The sequence below is a fragment of the Rhinolophus hipposideros genome, assembly GCF_964194185.1.
Source record: "Rhinolophus hipposideros genome assembly, chromosome: 6".
Lineage (NCBI taxonomy): Eukaryota > Metazoa > Chordata > Mammalia > Chiroptera > Rhinolophidae > Rhinolophus > Rhinolophus hipposideros.
Window position 1 is genome coordinate 82111492 of NC_138052.1, and position 25254 is coordinate 82136745.

The window sequence follows — 25254 nt, forward strand, 5'->3', positions numbered from 1 at the left end:
GGCCAGGATCACAAAGCTAGCAAAAATTTCATTTGTTCTTCTTGCCATTAACATGTGAGATAATTATCGAGTCTGAACTTTAAAACTACGAAGGGATTAGTTAGAATTAATCTTAGTAAACATCTTAAGGTGAATTGAGTTGTGTCTTGGTCTGGAACGTACAGTGCATTCTTTTTTTTTTTTAAGTACACTTGGCAGCAATCCAAAGGGCCTCTACAAAAATCAATTTAATCTCATGCTTTCTCTTTCTGTTAAAATCTTCTAGCCGTACCTGTGTTTCTATACCTTCATTCCATCATGAGCTCCTTAAGGACAGTGATTAGATGACATTCATCTCTGTCTTTCTGACACTGTATTTCTGCCATTTAGGCAGAAAGTACTCAATAAATATTTATTAAATTGAATATTTGAAATTCACATGCAGGAAAAATGCCGAGTGCCTAAGTGCTGTTTATTTTCTTCTTATCACTATATGTCAGCATTATTTTCTCCTTTCTCTGCTTCCATTACTTATAAAAGCTTTGTCAATGTAAGAAACCTCTAAACCTGTAGAGCATTTTTATGAGAGTTTATTTGAGCCAAACTGATGCCATACACCAGGGAGCTCAAATGCTCTGGAGAATAACAGTTTTGCAGCTTGTTTTATGCATTTGAAATTAAGGAGGCGACTTAAGGAAGACTAAAGAAAACAAGACAGGAATTGGATTACAGGCCAGTTAACAACATTCTCTGCTCTCTAGAGGGTTAATACCCCCTTCAAGAGGTTAAGTACTTCTGGTATTTCAAAGGTGTGTTAACTTAGGTGCACAAGAGCAATGGACAGGGCAGGTTGAAAACCTTTCACTAAAGAAGTTATAGGCCTGGGGTGTGACTACCCACCATGAACTGCCCAGTTAGGAATTTATAATCAGAACACCCTGTGAGATTACTCTATAAAACCCCCTTTTTCCATCCACGCGTGGAATCAAAACCCCAAATGAATGTCAACTTTGTTTTGCCTTTATTATGTGAACGGTGCAGTCAATCACTTAATCTTTAGGTGTTCCTTTTATTTTTTTAATCTACTAAAACGGGAGGATGCCAGGAGATCGCCAAGGTGCTGTCAACCTGAGCATCTTTCGTTGCTTTTGTTTTCTGCATCAGCGCTTTGGATACTTTTATACGCGCAGCGCCTGGGGACAGGCGGCCCTGGGCAACAGGCATTTGCTCCTGCGGCCGCGGGGCAGCCACATGTTAGGGGGCAGGGGGACGCGTCAGGCCCACAGCGTGACGTTCCTGGCGGGGATCGGCGAGTTTAAGATCCACGTCTCGGAAACTCAGCGGGAGCCCCACGCCGCCTTCCGTTTCAGCCTCCAGGCTCCAATTTTGTGTCTAAAATTGAGCTCGGCTGAGCGCTGGGCGGCGCGCGCCAGGCCACGTGACTGGTCAGGTGCCGCCAGGCCCCGCCCCGCTTCCGGATCGCGGGCTTGGTCGCCCCGCTTCCCTCTGCACGTGGCGTCGCTGCTGTCGCTGCCCCGCTCGTCCCTGGACCCCGCGGCCCCAGCCATGGCACCCGGCCAGCTCGGTGAGCACGGGAGCGGCGCCTTGGGCGCCGGGGCCCCCCCACCGCGCTGGCGCCCTCACCCCGGCAGCTGCGGCCGCGCGGCGGTGACATGGGGGGGAGCAGCATGGGGGGGGTTGGAAGGCCTGGCTGAGCTGCAGGCCTGGAGGCCCCGGTCCGCGGTCAGGCGGCTGGCAGGGATCACGTCCGGCCCTGGGTAGTGTGGGCAGAGGGGATGATGGCCTTGGGATTCGTGATCCCTCCCATCCCCCACCTAAGGCCTTGAAAACCATAATGTAATGTATTGCGACTGATGCAAAAGGCCTTCTGTTTCAGCCTTATTTAGTGTCTCTGACAAAACCGGCCTTGTGGAATTTGCCAGAAACCTAACTTCTGTCGGTTTGAATCTGATCGCTTCTGGAGGGACTGCAAAAGTTCTCCGGGATGCTGGTTTGGCAGTCAGGTAAGGCATAACTTAGTTTTTTAAGTTCAGTCCAATCAGAATGGCGTGTGATCACGTTAACCAGAAAGTAATGCATGCCAGGCACTGTGAGTAAAATACCTTAATTACAACCCCCAGCAATGCTGTGAGATCGGTACCCGACTTACCCCACTCCACAGAAGAGGAAAGCGAGTCTCAGAGAGATTTAATAACTTCTGCTCAAGTTTACAGACTGTAGTACGGAGTAGCTAGGGGTTAGGACCCTGGGTGTCCTCATTTCAGAGCCTTCCTTCTAAGGCACCTCCTATAACAAATGGATTTAGGCAGGCTGTTTGTTGTTGCAAGGCAAACTCAATTTATGATTCACATGATCTGTTTTGACTGGCTCTTTAGTAAACTGTTGACGTCATGAAGATTTCAAGCCTACCTCTCTTCTCTTAGCATCTCTAGTAGCCATACGAAAGCACAGGTCTATCATTCATTCCCTCGTCCATAAGCTATTTATTCATTACCTGGCCTAAGTGATGGGAAGAAGGACTGAGCAGAAGGTAAATCAGGCTGCAAATCGTGACCTCAAGTTGCTGGCATTGTGCTGTTGGAAAGGGAGTAACTACTGAAGGTTAGAAAATGAAAAAGGCCATAGGACAGCTTTAATACACTGCAGTGGGAGTTCGTATCCACCCGGAAATATATTTTAGAAACGGATTGAAGGATCTGTCTGCTTTTGTTGCCATGTGGAAAAGTTAGCTACTTGCGGTCTAGATTCTGTGGAAGTAAATTATTGCCTTTTTCCTCTTGTAACCCTGCCCTGTGTGGGCAATATACAGTTTCCCCAAATTTGACAGCTCATATGCAAGAATGCTGTAGTTTATTTAAATATAAATGCTTTATATGTTCCAGAGTCTTCTTGCAGCATCTCTCTGGTGGGGTTTTCATAAGAGTCCCATGGAACACAGGGTGGTCTTTTCTGAACAGCAGCGGGGCGAGAATCCAAAGCCTGAAATCTTTCCATTTTCCCATGTTGAGTCCTTTTCTGGTTGGACCCTTCAAATTAAGCAAGGTCCTCTTCTATAGCTTCTTTTTTCCCCACCAAACTTTGTACTGTGGAAACATTGCAGACAAAAAAAGGGAGGTATAATGAGCCCTTATGTTGCATATCCATGTCCCATTTAAATACTTACAACTCTTTAGTTTTGTTGGATCTGTACGTCTACCCACCCCTCGATTACTCCCACTATGGGTGTCTTTTAAAAAAATTGGGAATGTAAATGTGTTTCTCTCCAATTAAAATGTGATTGTTGCACACTTTTATATATAGATTAATGTAATCCTTACAACAACTTTCTTGGTGTAGGCAGTAGTATTCCCATTTTATAAGAAAATTGAGGCACAATGAAGTAACCCAACATTAACACAGCTAGTAAGAGGAGGAGCCAAAATTTCATGGTAGGAAGTTAACCTTGAGGTGTGAGGTAAACTGATGAAATTTTAATTGGTGAGTACATAGCAGTGAGCATGCAGAGAATTATTCCGAAGAAGGCAGCTGACGTACAAATTCTTAACAATAAAGGAGTAGCAAGTTTTTAATTACCCCAAATGGTGGTTAATTCTAATAATAAATCTGTTTTTAGCAATTAACCATAATGTCACCAGTTTGTCAGTTTATGTTGGAACTGTGTGAATCCCTGGTTAAACACCAGTCAATTGCAAATAGTCCTCCCTAATAGGAAAATCTACCCAGGAAATTCTGTATTCTATTTTAGAACTTGCTGCTTCAAGATTTTTTTTTACTAAATAGGCAATGTGTGTTGATTGTAGAAAATTTGAAAAATGTGGAAAACTTTAAAGAAGGTAGTAAAAATGGCGTATAATTCAGTTTTGTTAACATGTTGATGTGTTTCCTGCAATGTTTTTATAAGCATATACTTTATTTCATAGAAGATAGTTTTGCTTCTTGCTTTTTGTTCATTGAACATATTGTGGGCATTTTTTCATGTCATTAAATTTGTAAATTCTGCCAGAGAGGGTTCATGTCAGCTTGGTGGTATGGATTGATATTTACATATTTTCTCTCATTTGACCCTTTGTCACATTTTGCAATTGTTTTTCCAGCTTGCTTTTTTTCCCCCTGTAAAAGTTTTTAATATTTACATAGAAAGATCTATTAATCTTTTGTTCAATGCTTTGAACAATATTCCTCGTGTATTAAATTTTGGTACTTCTATGATTTTTTAAATGCTCAGACCTTTGATACATTGAAAATTTATTTATGTGTGGGGTTAACCAGTGATTCCAATACCAACACCACTTTACTAAACAATCTTACTTTCCCCACTCATTCTTGTTTATTCATAAAACTAAATTGTTGTTTTTACTTTAATCTCTTTCTGAGCTAAGAATATTTTAAATGCTTTTTGTTATATACTCCCAAGTTCTCGGTTGAATTTATTTCTTACTGATATATCACTAGTATAGCTTATTATTTAATTTCTGAATTCTGAAATTTCAGCCTCTGAAAAGTCTCTCAAAATGAGAACAGTAGATTTAATGTTAGAAGATACTTTGGAATAGTGTGAAATGTGAAATGACAATTCAGCAGAAAGAGGAGCAATATTCTGTGTATCTGTTTTCAGAGATGTTTCTGAGCTGACAGGATTTCCTGAAATGTTAGGGGGACGTGTGAAAACCCTGCATCCTGCAATCCATGCTGGTAAGTGGTTAGTACCTCCAGTTTAAAACAACCAGTGGTTTTCAGGAATATTTTACTTGTTTACTTTGTAGAATGAACAAGGTAAAAGTCAGGTCATAAGCTCAAAAAAAAACTATCTGGGAGAGTATATTGGTATTGTAACATTTGCTGCTAAAGTCATAATATGTTAGAACCTCTTTAAAATCTAGTTTGCTTTATATGCACTGGATTGATTCTTTTCCTCTGCTTGCTATTAGTCCTGACCTGATAATTAACTTAGAGTAGTAGTAGTTCCTGCTGGAGCTAATGAAAATATTTCGATTTTATGTGTGAAAAGATTTTGTCATGATTCAAACTTAGGATAAAGTATCACAATGTAACTTTCAAAGTGCTTTTCTTTGTTCATTCATCTGAGACAATGAATTGCATATCAACTAAAATGGTGAGAAACATGTGCCTTGCCAGCTTACCAGTTAAGATAAAATTTGGCAGAATAAAAGGGTATGGTGCTAAGAATCAGACAAGCCATTTACTTAGGGGAGCGCATAGAACTGGCAACAGTTATGTGAAAATTCCTTTTACATTTTGTTGTTTAGGAAAAGAAGGGGAATCGGGAACTGATAAAAAAGGTTTTCAAATATACCAGCTAATCTTATTTTTTAACTACAGTGTTTCCTCGAAAATAAGACCTAGCCGGACCATCAGCTCTAATGCATCTTTTGGAGCAAAAATTAATATAAGACCCGGTCTTATTTTGCTATAATACAAGACCGGATCTTTATAATATGATATGATATAATATAGTATAATGTAATGTAACATGATATAATACCGGGTCTTATATTAATTTTTGCTCCAAAAGACGCATTAGAGCTGATGGTCCGGTTAGGTCTTATTTTCGGGGAAACACAGTATGTGTTTGGTATTCTTAATTAGGCAGTGTTACAGGCTTTAACTTGATTGATGACACTGTATTGGAAAGAAGTACCTTATTCTGACTTGTTTTTGAACTAATCCTTTAACTTTGTTCAATTAGGAATCTTGTCTCGTAATATCCCAGAAGATAATGCTGACATGGCCAGACTTGATTTCAGTTTTATAAGGTAAAAATTCAAAGTTGAATTTTTAATATATTAAGGATGAAAAGTAAAGAGTATGCCAAATCTGGTGCCCCTTTTTAAAGATCAAGATTAGCATTAGGTTTTATTTCCCGATTGTTCCCTATAAACACTCATTGAGTACCTTATGTGTGATGATATACATATTAGCATTTTGGTTTTTCCAAGTTTATATTACCAAAATGTGTGCTAAAACTGAAAACAACCTTTGTTTTTTTAGGAAGTTATGATCTAAAGTTTAGTACATACAAACAACCTGGTTATTTGCAGAAAGATAATTTACTGTTTCTTTTTAATATATGTAACAGCTTTATTCAGATATATGTCACAGACTGTATAATTTCCCAGTTTAAAACCTACAGTTCAGTGGTTTTTAGTATATTCAGAGTTGCTCAGACATCACGTGGTTAATATTAGAACATATTCATCATCTCCCTCAAAAAAAAAAAGAAAAAATACCTGTTAGCATTCATTCTTCATTTCACCTAACACCTTTTAGCCCTAGGCAACCACCAGTCCGTTTTCTGTCTCTAGGTATAGATTTACCTATACTGAATATTTCATGTCGTTGGAATCCTACAATATGTGGTCCTTTGTGACTAGCTTCTTAGCATGTTGGTAAGGTTCATCAGTGTTATAGCATATATCCGTGCTTTAATTGCTTATTGCTATAAACTAATCCACTGTATGGATATACCCCATTTTATTTATCAGTTCATCAGTTGATGGACATTTGGATTTGTTCTACCTTTTAGATGTTAGAAATAATGCAGCTGTGAACATTCATGTACAAGTTTTTTGTGGACAGATATTTTCATTTTGGTATATACCTAGGAGTGGGATTCCTTGGTCACATGGTAACAGTGTGTTTGACCTTTCAAGGAAATGCCACACAGTTTGTTCCAAAGTGCTGTATCATTTTACATTCCCTGCAGCAGTGTATGAATCTAAATGTCCTAGATAATAGTGGTCACATTCCAAAAGGATGATGTTCTCTGTGGCCTTGTATTTTATCTTTCTGCTAAAATTTTAAAAAGGTTTTTGATGGCTTGATAATATAATGGGTAGCTAAGCTTACCCAGGCAGCATGACAATATGATTTAGAGGGAATAATGTGTTTTGAGAGCACCTGCTGACTAAAATCCCTTCTGTTTACCTATGCTGTGCAGTAGGAGAGATTCTGACTTTTCAGCATCATTTTTTAGAGTTCCAAACTGTCAGGCACACAGTTTACATTTTAGATCTTTAGGTGTTTTGGTCATGTTACTAGCCACTGACGTATTTTTTTCCTATATACCTGTAAACCACAGAAGTTGAATTTTTGATGACAGCTAAATTCTTCTTTTAGAGTTGTTGTCTGTAATCTGTATCCCTTTGTGAAGACAGTGGCTTCTCCAGGTGTGACTGTTGAAGAGGCTGTTGAGCAAATTGATATTGGTAAGTAGAAAAACCATTTTTAAAGACGAAGAGGAGAGGATTATTTAAATCTTAAGTGAGATTTTGTTTTGAAATTCACTGTTGAGGAAGTAGGAAATAGTTACAGCTTCCAGAATGACTGTAATTCATCAGCTGTCTCTTTCTGTACAGATTCATCTGGGTTATTTTTTTCTCATCTTTTAAGCCATGAATTAAAGTTGGAGTATGTGTACAGCGACTATATTTGAAATAGGTCAAACTGATATGACAATACCAATCGTCTTTTGTTCTTCAAAGGGGGAGTAACCCTGCTGAGAGCAGCAGCCAAAAACCACGCGCGGGTGACAGTAGTGTGTGAACCAGAGGACTATGCAGCCGTGTCCACAGAGATGCAGAGCTCCGACAGTAAAGACACCTCCTTGGAGACTAGACGCCAGTTAGCCTTGAAGGTGGGGGCGCGCTTTTGTGCAGTGTTTGCAAAACCAAACAGTGCTCGGTCCTCACTACATTGTTTCATCCCCTAAGGCTCTGCTTGGAGCTGCTATCCTTTTGTTATAAACAAAGAGACCAAATATTAGAAGGCTATTCTCTTTAAAAGATTGAGAGAGAATTGGAAAGGGAATAATTCTTCGTGCTATTTAGTATTATTTAGTGTCTTTCCTGCACGGGCGTATATGTAGGGTGAGGGGGTATAGTTGTCTTTCTCCTACCTAAGACTGTCCTGTCATCACTTTGGGAAATGCTGCTGGTGTTTCACAAAACTTACACTTTTTGTAGGCTTTCACTCATACGGCACAATATGATGAAGCAATTTCAGATTACTTCAGGAAACAGTATAGTAAAGGAATATCTCAGATGCCCTTGCGGTATGGAATGAACCCCCATCAAACTCCTGCTCAGTTATACACACTGGAACCCAAGCTTCCCATCACAGGTAAAAGCTGAGTGTTGTGTGGCATGGTTTGCTGAGTGTGTGTGTGTGTGTGTGTGTGTGTGTGTGTCCTGTATTGTATCTGATGTGGTTCCCATTTAGAAGATAAAGTAAATTACATAATACCTCTTCTCACCACCTTAAGTTTGAGGTGCCAAGTGGACTTGTGAGCAAAAAATACTGAGGTAATCTGGGGTCCTGGAGAGAGGTCAGGTTGGAGGTGTAGTCTGGAATGTGTTTGTCATATAGATAATTTTGAAGACATAGGACAGGGTGGGATGGCCTGGATTTCATAGAAGCAGGTCAAGACCAAGCCTGGGGGTACCCATGGAGGAACCAGCACTGGAAAACCAGGTTGGAAATCCTGTAGAGTTCCAACTGCTTGGAATTCTAGTGAAAACAGAAAAGTGATTATATGGCTTGGGAATGTCACAAGAAGAATTTTCCTTGGAATGATGGATCGGAAGCCCAGTTGACGTGGGATGAAATAGGAATGTGAGGTTAGTAAATAACAGTGATAAAGATTAATTCTTTTAACAAAAAAATGAGTCAGGACTTCCATGCATTTGTAGAGTTACAGGAGGGTTTTTCAGTTTTATATGCTGTTTTGTACGTAAGGTGGGCTCTTGTTCTTAGAGGTGGGCTCTTCTACTGCTCTGGTAGAAGGTGGGGTGGGTGCAGGGGCAGAGGAGAGAGTTGTGGGTGTGAAGGCCATGGACTCCCAGGCATTGCTGGGAGGGTTGGTGTTGGGGGACAGCTTTCTGGAGCCTGAGAAGGTGAGCCCAGAGCACTCAGCTTGGCACATGGTACTGGGATGATGCAGGCGTTTCTTTCTGTCTGCTTCTCTCTGCTCCCTGTCACCAGCGGAGGGAGAGGAGGCAGCCAGCAGCAGTGTGGGAGGTTTGAGGAGAAACCGAAATATTCTCTGCTTTACCCTTCACTTGTCAGGGATCAGCAAGTTCTGTTATTACTCTACCTCAGATTCGGTTTGAATCTTTTCTAATACACCCCATCCCCCCAGTCACCGCCATAATCTCCCAGACTGCAATCATCTTACGAATCTCAGCTTTCTCTTTGTCCTGTCTCTTCACAATTTAGTCATCTTTTAACATGTAAATCAGATGTTACACCCTACTTAAAACCATCCCTCAGCTTTCCTTCCTCCTTAAAGGCCTTGTTCTGCCCTGTAAACCCCGTTAGCTCTGGTCTTACCCCGCCACTATCCTCCCCTGATCCATTTCTCTCAGCACCTTCTTTCTGTTCGTTGAGCAGGCTGAGGTTCTTCTACCCCGGGGCCTTTGCACTAGTTGCTCCTTTTACCCAGAATTCTTCCTTCCAGTCTTCATAGTTCTGGTTTCTCACCTTAAGTGTCACTGCCTCAGAGAAGCCTTCCCTGACCACCCAGACCAGAGTAGCTCGCCATCGCACTTTTATTACATCACTCTTACCTATTTTGCCGTATGTATTTGTTTTAATGGTCGTCTCCCATTGAGATACCAGCTCTCTGGAATAGAAACCTTGTCTTTGTTCATTGCTTCTTGTTTGTTCATTGCTGTATCCCCAGTGATTAGAATATTGCTTGTCCTGTTCCCTAAATATTTATTGAATGAATAATTAGAAACCTGATATTTTGCACAAATTTTTACTTTTAGAATTTCTTAAAACAGATTCATCTACTATTGTGTCTCAGATATTTCGTCCTTATATGTTCCCCATTTAGATTCTGAGGCAAAAAAAAATACTTCGTGTGCTTTCATTTTCAACAGCTTTTCTATTTGTACTTGGTCAAGGGAACTATTTCTTTTTGTAAGTACTATTTTTTAGGGCAGTTTTAGATTTACAGAAAATTTTCTTAGAAATTACAGAGTTCCCAGACCCCAGACATATCCCCCTTCTCTCATTTCCCGATAGCGTCTTGCATTGGTGTGGTGCATTTGTTATAATTGGTGAAACAGTATTGATTCATTATTATTAACTAAGGTCCATAGCTTATAGTAGGTTTTACTCATTGTTGTACATCCTGTGGGTTTTGACAAATGCATAATGTCATGTATCCACGTCGATAATAGCAGTCAGAATGGTTTTACCCCCTAAAAATACCCAGCAACCACTGAACTTTCTGCCGTCTCCATACTTTTGCTGTTTCCAGAATGTCATAATGTTAGAGTCATACATTGGCTTCTTTTATTCAGTCAGATGCATTTAAGATTCCTCTTGGTGGCTTGAGAGCTCATCTCTTCTTATCGCTGAATAATATTCCACTGTATATGGATATTACATAGTTGGTTTCTCCATTTACCTATTGAAGGACAAAAACATGGAAGGACAATTTTTGACAGTTATGAATAAAGCTACTAAAAACATTCAGTACAGGTTTTTGTGTGGAGATGTTTTCAACTCATATCAATACCTAATATTTTCTCTTACTGTTAGCTGTTTGTTGCCTATTTTGTTTCTTCTCTGCCTCTCCCAAAGCTCCAGAAGGACAGTAATTAGGGGGTAGCGAGGTGGGAAGGACTGTTTTATTCACTGATAATATCCCAAGTGTGCATAGCAGTGCCTAACATTACATTGGGCACTCAGGAAATAGTTGGCAGTTTTACTTTTAAAAGTGTCTAGTATTTAGGAAATGCAGTTATTCCTCTAAGTTTGCTTTTAATTGATGATCCACCATTTGTTTAATTGTATGTGCTGAACTTACAAATGTTTATTCACAAGAGATTAGCTTCTAGGAAATCCTGCCACTGGAAAAGTGGGCAGTGCAGAATTCTGAAGTTGTAGTTTTTTTAACCGCATTTCAAATTTCCACGAGGTTTAAGATGGAATCTCCTGAGTCTGGTGTAAAAGAAGAAAAACCCAACACGTTTTTTTTTCCCCGCCTCCTCCAACTCATAGTTCTTGCACTGTGGTTTATAATATTATTTCTTAAATTGACAAGGTTTATAACTTAAATTTTATACTGTCTCTGTAATGGCCTTGATTGATTAATCTTCGTACAGGAATGGATCCCTGATCATCACGAGTCTTGTGATTCTCCTGTGGTCCTTTCCTGAATTTCTCTTGGTTTACTTCTAGATGGGCTGGATTTGGTCCTCCAGTTGTGTCTTGTGTGTATGTTCTTTTGTGTGTGTAAGACGGGCTCAGTAATTAGGCTCTAGAGCTTTTTCACTTTTTTCATCCAATTCTTACATGTTTGGCTAGATTTGTTTGCCTCTTAATCATATGCCACTTAAAACATGTCTGTCAGTTTTGATAAATATTTTTATGTTTTAAGAAATGTACATATATCTGACCTTATTGACTCTACTTGGTAATGTGTATATATTTTTATATGTAGTTCTAAATGGAGCTCCTGGATTTATAAACTTGTGTGATGCTTTGAATGCCTGGCAGCTGGTGAAGGAACTCAAGGAAGCTTTAGGCATTCCAGCTGCTGCCTCTTTCAAGCATGTCAGCCCAGCAGGTAAAGCATTGGGTTCTGGAATGCTCTGGAACTGTTCGAAATGCACTTCTTTTTCGTTTAAAAAAGAATTGACAAGTTCTAATATGAATACACACATTCTGTGAAGTCTGAAAGCACGTTTGTCAAGTCTGTTAACACTTTCAATATGATCACATGATAAAATCTGAAAATAAAATAACACACATATATTATTTACATATACATAATTGTGTAACATTGGAAGATCAGGAAATAGTGTGTGTTTTTTTGTAGTGGAAACATGAAATTTAGAAAATAAATAAAAAATGAAATGACTTAATGCAGTATGACTAAATACTTTTCCAGGTGGTTTAAGATGGAACTGAGGAGAGCCAAAGAAGCTGTTCTTAGGGCACTTTATTTGTAACTTTTTCATAGCCATTGTATGAGATACCTTTTTACTTTTTAAGTCAGCTCTACCTCTTAGTTACTTATATCACCAGATCTGCTGAGAGTCCAACACATAATTAGTTCTCAGCTATTTATTCGATATTAAAACGACAAGAGCAGGGAAGAAATAAACTGTGTAGTGTCCAGCAGGGTGGAGAGAGTGATTAATGAAATAAACGGGCTTCATACACATAGCTGGTGCTGGCAGGCCTCCGACACGTGGCTGTGTTTTCAGAGTCCAGAGAGAAGAGATTTTCCCCTGCAGCTGTATTTTTGGTGTTTAATTATCTGGTCAAACAGATTTTTGATTAATTTGGCACAGGTGCCAGAAATTATGCTGCATAGACTAGGTGGTAAGAAAAATGTCGTCTTGACAAGTACTAAACATGAGATTTATGGTTTCTTGTATGGTTTTCTATACCAGGTGCTGCTGTTGGAATTCCACTTAGTGAAGATGAGGCGAAAGTCTGCATGGTCTATGACATGCATAAAACCCTAACACCCATATCGACTGCATATGCGAGAGCAAGAGGTCAGAAGATAACAGGGTTTTTTGTTTTTTAGTAGTAAAAGCAATATTTTATCTAAAATAGAATAAAATGGTAATATCTTTGTTTCGCTGTCAGACTTCAAAGTCTCTTCAATTTGTTTTTATTAATACTTCCGAATGATTATATGAGTGCCTTGGAATAAATTTATTTATGAAAGTGTGTGTTAGAATTTTAATGTAATAAATGGAAGCATAATTGGAATCTGGTGCATGTCATTTCAGATTAGGCTGTTAAATGTATTTGTATTGCTTAATTTATGACTAAAATTGTATGGTTAGTCTGAGGATACTGAATTTGGTTAGAATTATATGTTTCACAAATGTCTAATTTGTGAATTTAACATGAATATTATTATAACATTTATGGAAAATACGGAAGATTATTCAAAAACCTGATATCATAGTTTACCTTCTACAACAGGGATTGGCAAACTGGGCAGAATTCAGCCCGCCACCTATTTTTTTGTTAATGGTTTGATTGGAACAGGGTCATGTCTCTGTCAGTTGTTGTCAATGGCTGATTTCGAACGATAACCACAGAGTCCAGGGGTTACACCAGAGACCATGTAGCCACAAAGCCTAAAAAGTACTTACGATCAGGCTGGATGCCTAGTGCTGCTCTAGAAGGTAAAATTAAAGAACACACCTTCACTGATTATTTCAGTTAAGTGATTTACTAATCTGTTAATTTAAATCTTATGTAAATAATAACATTAAATTTGAGAAATGGATTTTATATGATCACGTTGAATTTTTTTTTAAACACTATCTTTTTCCAATTTGTGATAAATACCTCATTTTCATGTTTATTTACAGGGGCTGATAGGATGTCTTCATTTGGTGACTTTGTTGCATTATCTGATGTATGTGATGTCCCTACTGCGAAAATTCTCTCCAGAGAGGTTAGTGGACATTTATGTGTCCTGATCCATGCGTAACTGAGTAAAGCTTTATTTGTTCATAGTGTTCATTGAAACTGTATCCTATGATATTTATATTTCTACTATCTGTAAATTATTTAAGTTTATCATTTAGAATGTTTCTATTTTATGTAGAACATGAATCTTTGAATTGTAATTTTGAGATTTAGTGAATTAATGTTTCAAATGGATATTTGGCTGTTATGATAAAGTTTTAATTTACATATTCTTTTAAATTTTCTAGTTGTTGTTGTCTTAATACCAAAGTTACTGTTTCCAAAGAACAGAGGATGCCATCTTGGAAAGTGATATAATAATGAATTATATGGGTCCGTAATGAAAGAGACTGTATAATGGGAAAAATTATAAACTATTCTGTAAAGCTAACCTCCATCAGCTGAGTACCAAACAATCCAGAAAAATCAGGTGGTGCTGGGGTGGAGAGACGAACAGAATAAAAAAGAACGTATCTTGGAGAGAAAACAGTAGGTACTGGTAGTTGTGAAGTGAAGGCTAAAGGGGCACACGGCTGGACAATACTTAGTTGCTTTGGGGATTCTTCCCATGACCATGACTATCCCCAACTGCCATGGAGCTGACAGCAGCGCTGTAGGTTATGTGCACAGCCTTGGAGTGTCAGCTCTATGACTTTTGCGTCTTTAGTTATAAGATGTTAAGTCTCTGATTTAATCTGGTCTCTGAATCTTGCTGTTGAGCAACCTGCCTGAGGTCATCTCGCCAGATCCTGGCAGACCTTGCACCAGGACGTGCTCTTCCTAGTGAAAAACACCACCCCGTGAACAGAAGTAAAAACCGTGTTTCTTCCTAAGGCATATTTATTAGAGTGAACCTAGTTAAAATTGAAACGAACAACCAAAAACTTGGAAAGGACAGCACCTAAGATGAGGTGAGCTGTGGAAAGGTGGGTTCTAACATATCTTTCCCAAGCATATTACAGTCAGCCCTCACCTATCGTTGATAGGTTCTGTCACTGTAAGCAAAATGTCATGTAAGGAAACCAGTTAGTTGATATAAACAAGTAAGTTCCTATGGCATCTCATCAACGAAATGACGGTATTTGAGGACCTGCTGTATTAGCATTATCTGTTGGAAGTAGAAACCCAAAAATAAAAGAGGTTTTCTCTAATTTTTTAAAACAAAATATTTAATATATTTATAGGTATCTGATGGTATTGTTGCCCCAGGATATGAAGAAGAAGCTTTGAAAATACTTTCTAAAAAGAAAAATGGGAACTACTGTGTCCTTCAGGTAAGCAGAACTCATGTCTGAAATAGTAATTTTCCCTTTATTTTGTGTCTCTTTTCCCCTATATTTAATCTTTCCTTTTATCCCTCTTTTCTGCAGTTTCTTTATCCTTAATCCTGCATTTTGTTTTTTATTTTATTTTTTACTATTGATTTTTGGGTTTAAGATGAAGGTAGCTTCCTTACTCTTAATATTAAGTTTTTAAATTTTTTTAGATACTGTATTTACATGATTTTTCTATTCAAAAGGCATTAAAAACCATTTCAAGAAGTCTGCCATCCTTCTGCCATTCTGTTACCTTTCTTTAGAAGTACCGAATATTTTAAATTTCTTATCTTTCCTGAAATAGTCTATACGTGTTCAGCAAATATTTGCAGTTTTCATTTTCTTTTTTTTTTTTTTTTTTTTTCCTCCCTGACAACTGCACATTGCTTCACCATCTTGGAAGTTTGTTCCATGTCTGGGTATCTTACCTAGATGGTCACCAGTCTTTAGCTACTACAGAATCCCTGAAATGAATAACCCAGAGGAAAGAGTCCTAACACTGAAATTACAATGGGGCCACAGGTTACGTGTATTGGTAATTTTGATAGACGCTGCTCCTCTGAGAGGTTGTACAACAAGTTTTATGTTTTGTTGGGAATGTGTAAGGGTGCTTATTTCCTAACATCATTGCTAGCGTTGTGTTCTTAGATGTTTTCATCTTAGCAGTAAGGTAAATGGAAATGGCATCTCATTATAGTTTTCTCATTATGTATGGGGGGAACGTCTTTTCACATTTAAGGGTATTTTTACTTCCTTTTTGTGAAGTATCTACCCGTACTGTGCTTATTTTTCTAATAGGTGGTTGAGATTTTTTTCCTTACTGATTTTTACAAGCTCTTATGTATTAGGGAAACTAGCCCATAGCCTAAGATTTTACAAGGATAAAGCAAAGAGTTATTTGAATTGAAAGTAAAAATTCATAATGCTGTTTTTCAAAAAGTATTGATGTCAAAAAATCTGTAGAATCTAACTCCGTGTAATGGAAGTTATTAAGTAACTTTCATTGTGAGATAACAGCAATTGCATGGTTCACCATATGTTCCATGTCTCTAAGAAAAGAAGAAAAATATACCACTTTAAATATACATACATTTTTTTCCAAAGCTACTTGACAGCAAGTTCAACCATTCAGTTAGCTGCTACTGTATTCCTCAATTTCTTAATTGTGGTTTTTTTTGGTTACGATTATTAAGTGCATCAGGCTATTAGCAGTTACGTGTAGCAGTTTGGAGACTGTTTTCCAGACCCTGAGCTCATCATCATGACCTCTTCGGCACCTGACGGTATCCTATTCAAAGGGGTGAAGACTGCGGGAACTTCCTCAGTACTTTATTTAAAACTTGGCTAAGTTTGCATATGGACACATAATTACAACTATGGAACAATTTAATTATTTTACCTGGCTAGTGACAAGTTCCTTTTGACATCAGCTAGTAGGGGGGCACAACCCAATTTCAGAAATTTGGTAATACAAAGGAAAAAGGAACATTTTAGAATTCAGGAAAATGAGAATTAAGCAGAATTAGCACAAAGATTTATTTGTAAGTCATAGATATTAGTGCTTTGTAAGTCAAAGATCGTACAAAGCATAAGTGAAGAAATACTCTCAATTTTAGAAAAATATCTAGGGAGAGGGTGGTCTTAAGCAGGTTATTCCCATGTTTTGATATCTTTTCAGACCAAAATCTGGGAGGGGAAGATAACAATAAATGACATTCCATTTCAAGTAGCAAAGACAACAGACTACAAGGCCTGTTTTCTCCCTTTTAATGTCTTTTTAACTTATAATTCAAGTGTTAGTTATTTTATAATAGATTTTTAGAAAGGAAAATTAGAATTTAATTTTTGGGCCACTGACTGTTTATTAGCAAATTTGTTTTATCCACTAATCTTTCAAAAGGATTTTATAGATAGTGCTTTTAGTTAATGCAACCAAAAATGTACTCATTGGAATCATTGGTTTTAATGTGTTATATAAAAACTGTAAAACCTATAATACCCTGTAGGGTTGTAAAACCTATAAAATTTTTTGAAGCAAAATATTGGTGCTTGGCCATTCTCTTATACCCATACTGAAATGATCTTACATATGCTTAAATTAGAAAAAAATGCATATAACCTTGCTTACAAAGAAATCCTTTATGTATAAATTAAATGAAAATTTTTGAGGGATGTAGATATATTACTTTTAACTCTTTATATTTGTGTTTTAGATGGATCAGTCTTACACTCCAGATGAGAATGAAGTTCGAACTCTCTTTGGTCTTCGTTTAAGCCAGAAGAGAAATAACGGTGTCATTGATAGGTCATTATTTAGCAATGTTGTTACCAAGAATAAAGATGTAAGTTTGAAAATATGTGAACTGAATGTTAGTAATTCTGTAGGCCTGTTTTTAATATTTATAAGCTTATCCATTTATTAAGGCCTATATTTAAAACTGGTTGATATGCAAATGGTTAGTACATCTTTGAGTCATCAAGTAAATTTGAGAATTTAAAAAGTGAATGAAAGATAGTATTAGAAGCTTTTGTGCATATACATATATATATATATATAAAGATTTATCTCATTTATGCATAAATGGGATCATGTCTTTCATAATTGTTCTGTAACGTGCCTCCTTTTCATGCACTAAGCTGAAAATGTATTTCTACATCAGTAAACATATACCCACATCTTCCGCTGAAAGGCCACATGGCAGTTCATGTATTAAATGTATTATGATATTTAGGTTGTTCTTGTTTTCAGTGCTGTGATCAGTGTTTTTGTGTAGATAAGCTTTTGTGCTTGTGCTCTTTGTCGTCTTTTAGGAAGGACATATTCCTAGGATAAAATGGTGGGGTTTCTTTTTTATTTCGTATTTATGTATTACATCATTTAATACATGTAGCATTCCATGTACGTAGATGGGGGGCAGGTTACTATCATTTATATTGTAAAGATCCCAAAATCGTGACAGGAAACAGTTAAGAAATTTGCCCAAGATTACGCAATAAGGAAATGGATGAGCTGGTAAATGTTTTCTGACATCTCTTATTTGGGCCTTCAGTGTTGAAGGGTATTTTTACTGGGTCTAACATTGGCTGTTCTTTTTTCAGTACTTCAGGTATGGCACTCCATTGTTTTCTAGTCTTGTCTGCTGATATGCCTCGTATTTTTGATTGACTACTGGTCATTGTTAGTGATTAACCTATAGCAATATTTTGAGGATCTGGATTTTTTTTTTTCCTCCAGAGATAGTTGACTTATACTTCGCAGGTATATCAGCTAGAGGCAGATCACCTTCATCCCGGCAGAAATGGAGCTGATTTGAATTTGGGCTTCAGTCTTCATGAGGACCTGTCTGTTTATGTATGGTTCACTGCTATTCTGAAAGCCACCAGCAGCACTCTTCTCTGGTGTACCTTAAATTCTGTTTTTGCCTCTTAGTTGTGTAAGACTCCAAAGCTATGCTCAGCTTATGCACCCATAGATAATTGCCTGAATCTTGGAAAATGCCTTGAGGGGAAAGCATAGATGGTCATACTTACTTCTCCCTTTATATCTGAGATCTTTGCCTCTCGGTGTTTGTTATTTGATTAGTTCTCTGGTCAGCTTTTCTCTTTGTTCGAAGAAGAGAGTTATTTTCTTAACAAGTCATTCACTGTTACAGAAGTGGAAAATGAGGGGCATAGTCTGTTCCCAGGTCTGACTCCTGAGGCTTTATTTAAGTAGAATTGTTGAAAATGAGCTTTAAAAGTCTTTTTAGGATAGTTCGGTCTATTAGTAAGCAATGGTGATTAAGAGATGATCTTTGTTGGTTTGTTAGATATTCTTCCATTTTTAACTTTGAAAATTGAAGGTGCCCTGAAGTAAAGGAACTTGTAGGCATTATCTGTAGAAGTATCTTTCAGCCCTTTCGAATTCACTCTTTGGCCAAGGCTGTGAGGTACTGGGATTTCCACATGAAAACAGTATTTTGCAGCAGTGTTACTTGAAGCAGTACACAATTAAATGAGGCTCTTTTATTACTTTATTCACCTGATGCTTAATGTGTCTTTAAAAATACTGACAGGGTACTGACCATTCCATTGTATCCATGTTGATAATTTTGCCTAACTATTGAGACTCACTTTTTAAAGTTATCCTCGTAGGTTTATAGGTATTGGTCTGATTAATAATTTAGCGGTACTTGATAGGTTTCATTACGGTGTGCTGGCTTGGATTTTTTTTATAAGAACTGAGGGTGTGATTTTACTCTGTTATCTAAATTCTTCTCTACGTGTTTCATATCTATTTTTATAGAATATTTTAAAATATTTAATAGAAATTTGGAAACTTAAGGCTGAGAATGATGGTTTTATCCTCCTTTATATTTCCCTTCTTTTAAAGCAGATTTTTGTTAATATTCCAGCCTCAGAATCATTAAATTGTATTACTAGGTCTAGAATGATTTCGGTCGTGAGAGAGCGGGAGAAGTAATAAGGAGTGTGTACTAAGCATTGATGAGCACACTTGAATTATTTCCTCTTCTCCCACTTTTCTTGACTAATACTTTCATTTGTTTTAACTGTTTGTGCCATGTTTATAAGACTGGATTCCCCCATTCCCACCCCTTCCTTGACATGCTGTCTTATTCCTTCATTCTAACTCAGAATGCCAGGGTACATTTGAAGGTAGACGTCTAGGAGGCTGGCACTGGTTATTAATCTTTCTTAGAACCAAAGGAATAAAATGCATACTTGGTGACTCAAACAGCAGATGTAGATAGGAAAGTATATATAAGCTTTTATTAATCACACCTTAGAATTATAAATTCTTAAGAAATTCTAACTGGTTTTTCGTTAAGTTTTTAAATTTGAGATTTAAAAAGTAAGAATTGTAGATTCTCATGCAGTTTTAAGAGTTCCCATGTACCTTTTATCCCATTTTTCCTAAAGGTAAATGTCGTACGAAACTATAGAATATCACAACTGTGGTTCTGACTTGGATACAGTTAAGACTGAACATTTCCATGCACACAGGATCCCTCTTGTTGCCCTTTTATAGCCACACACTTCACTCTTGCCTCCACCCTCTCCTTAACCTTGGGCAACAACTAGTCTCTTATCCCTTTCTGTAATTTTTGTTCATTAAATATTCATGAACAGGTTGTTGTGTGAAGGTAAGTTTTTATTTCTCTGTTACAAATGCCCTGGAGTGTAACTGCTGGGTGCTGGGTGGTATTAGAGTTGCGTGTTTAGTTTTTTAAGAAACTACCAAACTGTTTTCAAGAGTCTGTACCAGTTTACATTTTACACCTGCAGTGAATGAGTGCTCCAGTTTCCCTGCATCCTTACTAGCTTTTTTAAAAAGATAGGCGTGGGGCAATGTCTTATCATTTTCAGTAGCATTTCCTAATAGCGAATGAGGGACATTTTTTCAAGTATTTATTTGCCTTTTTTGGTGAAATGTCTTTTCATGTGTTTTGTCCATTTTCTAATTAGATTTTTTTTTGTCGGTGAGTTTTGAGAGGTCTTTATATATTTTAGATACTAGTTCTGTGTTGGGTATGTGGTTTGCAAATATTTTCTCTCAGTCTGTAGCTTAATAGAGGGTCTTTTGCACAGCAGAAGTCTTTGATTTTGATGAAGTCTGATATATCAGTTTTTCAGTTTGTGAATTTATCAATTAGCTGCTGCTGATATCCTGCGTCCATTTAGCATACCAACCTAGGTCTTTGTCCTTCTTTTCAATTTGTGTTTGCTCTTTATGTTAAAGATAGTGATTTTTGGACTAAAATGCTTGTTTTGTTTTATTTGGAGTGGTAGTTCACAATGCTTTTTTTAATAGGTTCTACTTGGAATATTCTAGACAAAGCAGAAAATGATCCTAATTTGATTTTCCCTGAACAGCCTTGGCTGGGTTGGGGGCATCACAACTGTAATGTCTGTGAAAATCTTTCTCATTGTTTTTTCTGAACATAAATTATCACATCTCCAGATACTTGTTGGTATCGTGGTAGAGAAAATACTATTTGTCAGTTTTGGAGTGGATGTGGTATTTCCTATTGTGCGAGGTGCAAACAGGCTCAAGCCAAAGTTGCTGCAAAATGACATCAGTTTGAGTCTATGATGCATTGGGCACTGTGCTGAGTTCCACAATAAAAATGTTAAATGTCATCTTTTCAGTAAAGCACAGTAGTGTTTAACATGAATAATCTCACTGTCGTTTGAGAGAGATAACTACATTATAAGTCTTACAATAAATGGCATATAAGATGCTTAAAGTTAAGGGAAATTTTAAAAGCCCGATGCCATTTACCATTCTGTGTTTTTTCAGTTGCCGGAATCTGCACTCAGAGACCTCATCGTGGCCACCATTGCTGTCAAGTATACTCAGTCCAACTCTGTGTGCTATGCCAAGAACGGTCAGGTAACCAAGCCGGGAAACTCACCTGGGCATGGGGGGCGCTGGAGGGCCATTGTTTTACAAAATGATATTAAAAAATCCATCTGCCCCCTATACTAGACCACTAGAAAGGCAAAATTTGCCTATTTTTTTTTTCTCTCCTGGATTTGTCAGTGTTTCCTGAGAACTTGGTAAAAGCTAAGGCTGATTAGATTACAAAGTGTATTTGGAGCTAGGTATTAAAATTAGTCATGTTGCTTCTTGTCTAGAATGAGCTGGCACATTTTGGGTTTGTGGGACTTGAAGAACTGCTACAAAACTGGTTCATTCATCCCCATCCCCACCATCAGTAGTGTTTCCAGTGAAGAGAGAATACGTAGTGGTGGTGCCATGCACCAGCCACGGTTTTGCAGCTAGTAGGGAGTTTTCACATACATTTCTTAGGTTATTTTACCAAGAATTCATAGACATAGGGGTTAACACGATCTTTTAAAATCAGGTTTATTGAGGCATAGTTTGTATAACAGTAAAATTCACCCCCTTTAAATGTAGAGTTTGACGAGTTCTCACAAGTTATATAGTTGTGACCACTGCTACAATCGAGATATTGAACATTTCTTACTATCTGATGTGAATTAAGCTAAATATTGAACTTCTTTCCGATGACACTGAGCTGTAGAATGCAGGACTCAGCTAGCCCTTCACTCAGACTTCTCCTGATTCTAGAGCAGACCTGGTTCTGTCAGCTTCGGTAGCAGTGGGAGACCTTTCTTCTCAGTATCTTGAGCTCTTCTCTTGGCATGTGTTAAATCATTTGTCCACAGTGGGAGGGGGAGGGTGGCTATTAATTAGTATGTGACCTGGAAGACCCTACGGTTCAAATTCCGTTAATGATTGCCAACTGGTAAAAGATGGCTAGTCTCTAATAACAGAAACCTAGGAGACTGTGGGTACAGATCTCCTTGTGCTCAGGTTCTAATCAGTTCCGGTGAGACCAAGCATGCTTCACTGCTGAAGTCCAGGAGTTCTAGAACTTCCATAATATTAAGAGGGGGAAAACGTATAAATAGTAGTCATAAACTTCTTACCCTCACCTTTTAATGACTCAAAAATTACTTATATTTCTCTTATTTTGGCCTGGTATTTTCTTCCAAAAATTAATAGTAGATTTGAGGGGGTTATGCACAGAAGCGCCTTTGAGATGGGTGTATGGCTGGAAGAGGTGTTATTTTTCGTGTCCACGTTCTTCAGGTTATCGGCATTGGAGCAGGACAACAGTCTCGCATACACTGCACACGACTTGCCGGAGATAAGGCGAACTGTTGGTGGCTTAGGCATCATCCACGAGTGCTCGCAATGAAGTTTAAAACCGGAGTGAAGAGAGCAGAAATCTCCAATGCCATCGATCAGTATGTTACTGGAACCATCGGCGAGGTGAGAGGCTCATCAGTGGTGGGTGGACTGTATTACTATGTTCACCCTTTTGTGTGTAACAGAGTGTACCTTCGTCACTACAGAGAGAAGGCGCTACTTTCTTGAAATTCTGTATTGTCTAAAATTGTTAATCGGAAATTCTGACCAATTCCTCCTCTTGTCTCATTTAACTTTCTTCATCCCTTTCTGACACCACAAGCCCTTCTTCTCTGTCTTTTTAAATTGGTTTAGTTTTTCATGCTTGCACTTCCTCTATCGATTGCGAGCTTCTGATGGCAGGGACTGTTTCTCCACCTGTCTAGGGTATTCATCACTGCCAGGCATGACGTTACCCTTTAGGTGTGTATTCAGCATTTTACGCAGATTATCTGAGAGCAGGAAACCAGTGTCTTTTCTTCTCCAGCCACATTTTTTGCAAGCGCCATTAACAACATATTTTTGTTAATTTCATGTTCTTTAATATCTTGTTTCGAAGAAGGTATATGGGGACATTAAAATTGGAAGTATCAGGTGCCTGCAAACATAATAGGGTTTAGTCTAGTGTCTGGACCTAGTAAGTGCTTAAGAAATAACTAGATGGAAAACAAGAGAAAGGTCCGGATACCAAAATCTCAGTGGTTTTCTGAAGGGCGAATCACCTACACTGAGTCGTCTGTTCGGGGACAGGAGTCCATGACAAATGAGTGTCACTGAAGAATGAGGGCGCAGAGTGTGCCTTGTAACTATGAAATACTGGAAACAGCTTTTGCCTTTTACTGTAATCTTGTGTTTTTTCTGTTTGATGTTACCTAGCAAAACCCTACTGATTGTCCTGGAACAGTCTTTAGATGTGTACAAGATTGAAAGTATGTTGTTTAAGCCAAAAGAATCACCCAAAAAAGGAAGCACCTTCTTATAATGTGAATTATTGTGAATTGTGTTTTGATTTGTATTGAGACTAACTTTATACATGTACTTGGAATGTCCGTTGTCAACTGTTGCCTTTCTTGCTTTGGTTCAGGGATGCAAAGTAGATTTAACTTGGGCACAGAGTAAGGAGCAAAGTATATTTGGAATAAACTGATGTAGAAAGTAAATGGTTTAGTCTTTATCTGGTACACGTAGAATCACTTTTCTTTCTTGATGAGCTGTTAAAAGCATTAAAAAAACAGATTCTAGAAATACGAATTTGAATGCAAATAATTATTTATAATTAAGAAGTCTGAGGAAACATGCCCAGTGCTTTCTAGCATTCTGACTTGCATCAGTCAGTACTAAACCCTTCTCTTCCTTCTTCCCCCATGCATAGGGTGAAGATTTCATAAAGTGGAAGGCACTGTTTGAGGAAGTCCCTGAATTATTAACTGAGGCAGAGAAGAAGGAATGGGTTGACAAACTCATCGAAGTTTCTATCAGCTCTGATGCTTTCTTTCCTTTCAGGGATAATGTAGACAGAGCTAAAAAGGTATGTATGGAAGTGGCTACCCTTGCATGGAATTGATCATTATATAGAAACTATTTCAGAAATCTTGCTTCTGATTTTTCAGTTCTGTGAGTTTATGTATTTATGCCAAGGCAGTGCAATATATCAGTGATACTTAGAGAATTGTTTTGACTTCTCCATTGGATACATAACTGAAATCCCGTTACTTTGCCTTTTTGACTGAGTGAATCAGTCTGCAATGTGAATCATTCTTAGCTTATGCATTTTAGTTGGGGATTTTGATTTTTGTGCATTTTAACATAAAATTGTGTTTTGAGACTCGATATCTGTTTCCCCATCAGAGTGGCGTGGCATATATTGCTGCTCCTTCCGGCTCTGCTGCCGACGCAGTTGTAATCGAGGCTTGCGATGAACTGGGAATAATCCTCGCTCATACGAATCTTCGGTTTTTTCATCACTGACTTCCATCACACATCATTTTAAAGTTTGCATATGTGTAGGTGAAAAATCGTGTGGGAAATTTTGAAAATACGTTTCAAAGAAATAAAATTAAATCTTAGTAACAACCTTGAATCCATGGTGTCTGGTAATTGTATTTAATTTATCTTAAAGATATGGGCTCTTTAGCATGATAAACATGACACAGAAATATTTGTGTATGAGATACTGGAGTATCCCTACCTTTTGGAGCTCAGCTCATGCCCAAAACATCGCCTGTGAGAAGCACGTAAAAATCATCACATAAGCCAGAGACCGAGCAGCTGCTTAGTAGATTGTACAAGGCTCTTCAAGCCCCACTGGTTTCCTCATAGGGGATTCTGTTCATGCCGAGTTTCTTTTCATCACAGTTACGAAAAGCTTGGCTGTCTCCCTTCTGAACACACAGCAGATTATATCCTGTGAACTAGAAATTTCGAAGGGATTAATGAGTCTTCTGTGGACCCCATACACAGATAATGCTAGTACATACTTTTCCTCCTGAAAAAATGTTTCCCATAATTTCAGCAAGCCCTTGATGTCCCCTCTGGAGCTGCACAGAAAATGTAATTACAGTTTGCTGCTCAGAAACAGACCCGGTATTCCACTTAATGGGCTTACCACGGAAGGTAGGGCATGGTGGGGGGCAGTGCCTCCCTGCACGTGTGGTCCTCACTATTCACCTTTATTACACCTGGGAGCAACCAAAACCTTTGTCATCTTTGACATTAATAGATGAGTCCCACCCTCTCACCAGATCT

At 38.0% G+C, this 25254-nt stretch overlaps 1 protein-coding gene across 1 annotated transcript; it reads left to right on the forward strand.

Annotated features, from left to right (window-relative positions):
• Positions 1 to 1296: 1296 nt before the first annotated feature.
• Positions 1297 to 24589, forward strand: ATIC (5-aminoimidazole-4-carboxamide ribonucleotide formyltransferase/IMP cyclohydrolase). Its single transcript, XM_081051082.1, has 16 exons — positions 1297 to 1564; positions 1877 to 2003; positions 4616 to 4692; positions 5708 to 5774; positions 7138 to 7226; positions 7503 to 7654; positions 7983 to 8139; positions 11474 to 11599; positions 12432 to 12539; positions 13374 to 13459; positions 14658 to 14747; positions 17003 to 17131; positions 21091 to 21183; positions 22411 to 22593; positions 23882 to 24037; positions 24358 to 24589. The coding sequence occupies exons 1-16, from the start codon at positions 1546 to 1548 to the stop codon at positions 24475 to 24477; spliced, it is 1779 nt and encodes a 592-aa protein (XP_080907208.1). The 5' UTR covers positions 1297 to 1545; the 3' UTR covers positions 24478 to 24589.
• Positions 24590 to 25254: the final 665 nt, after the last annotated feature.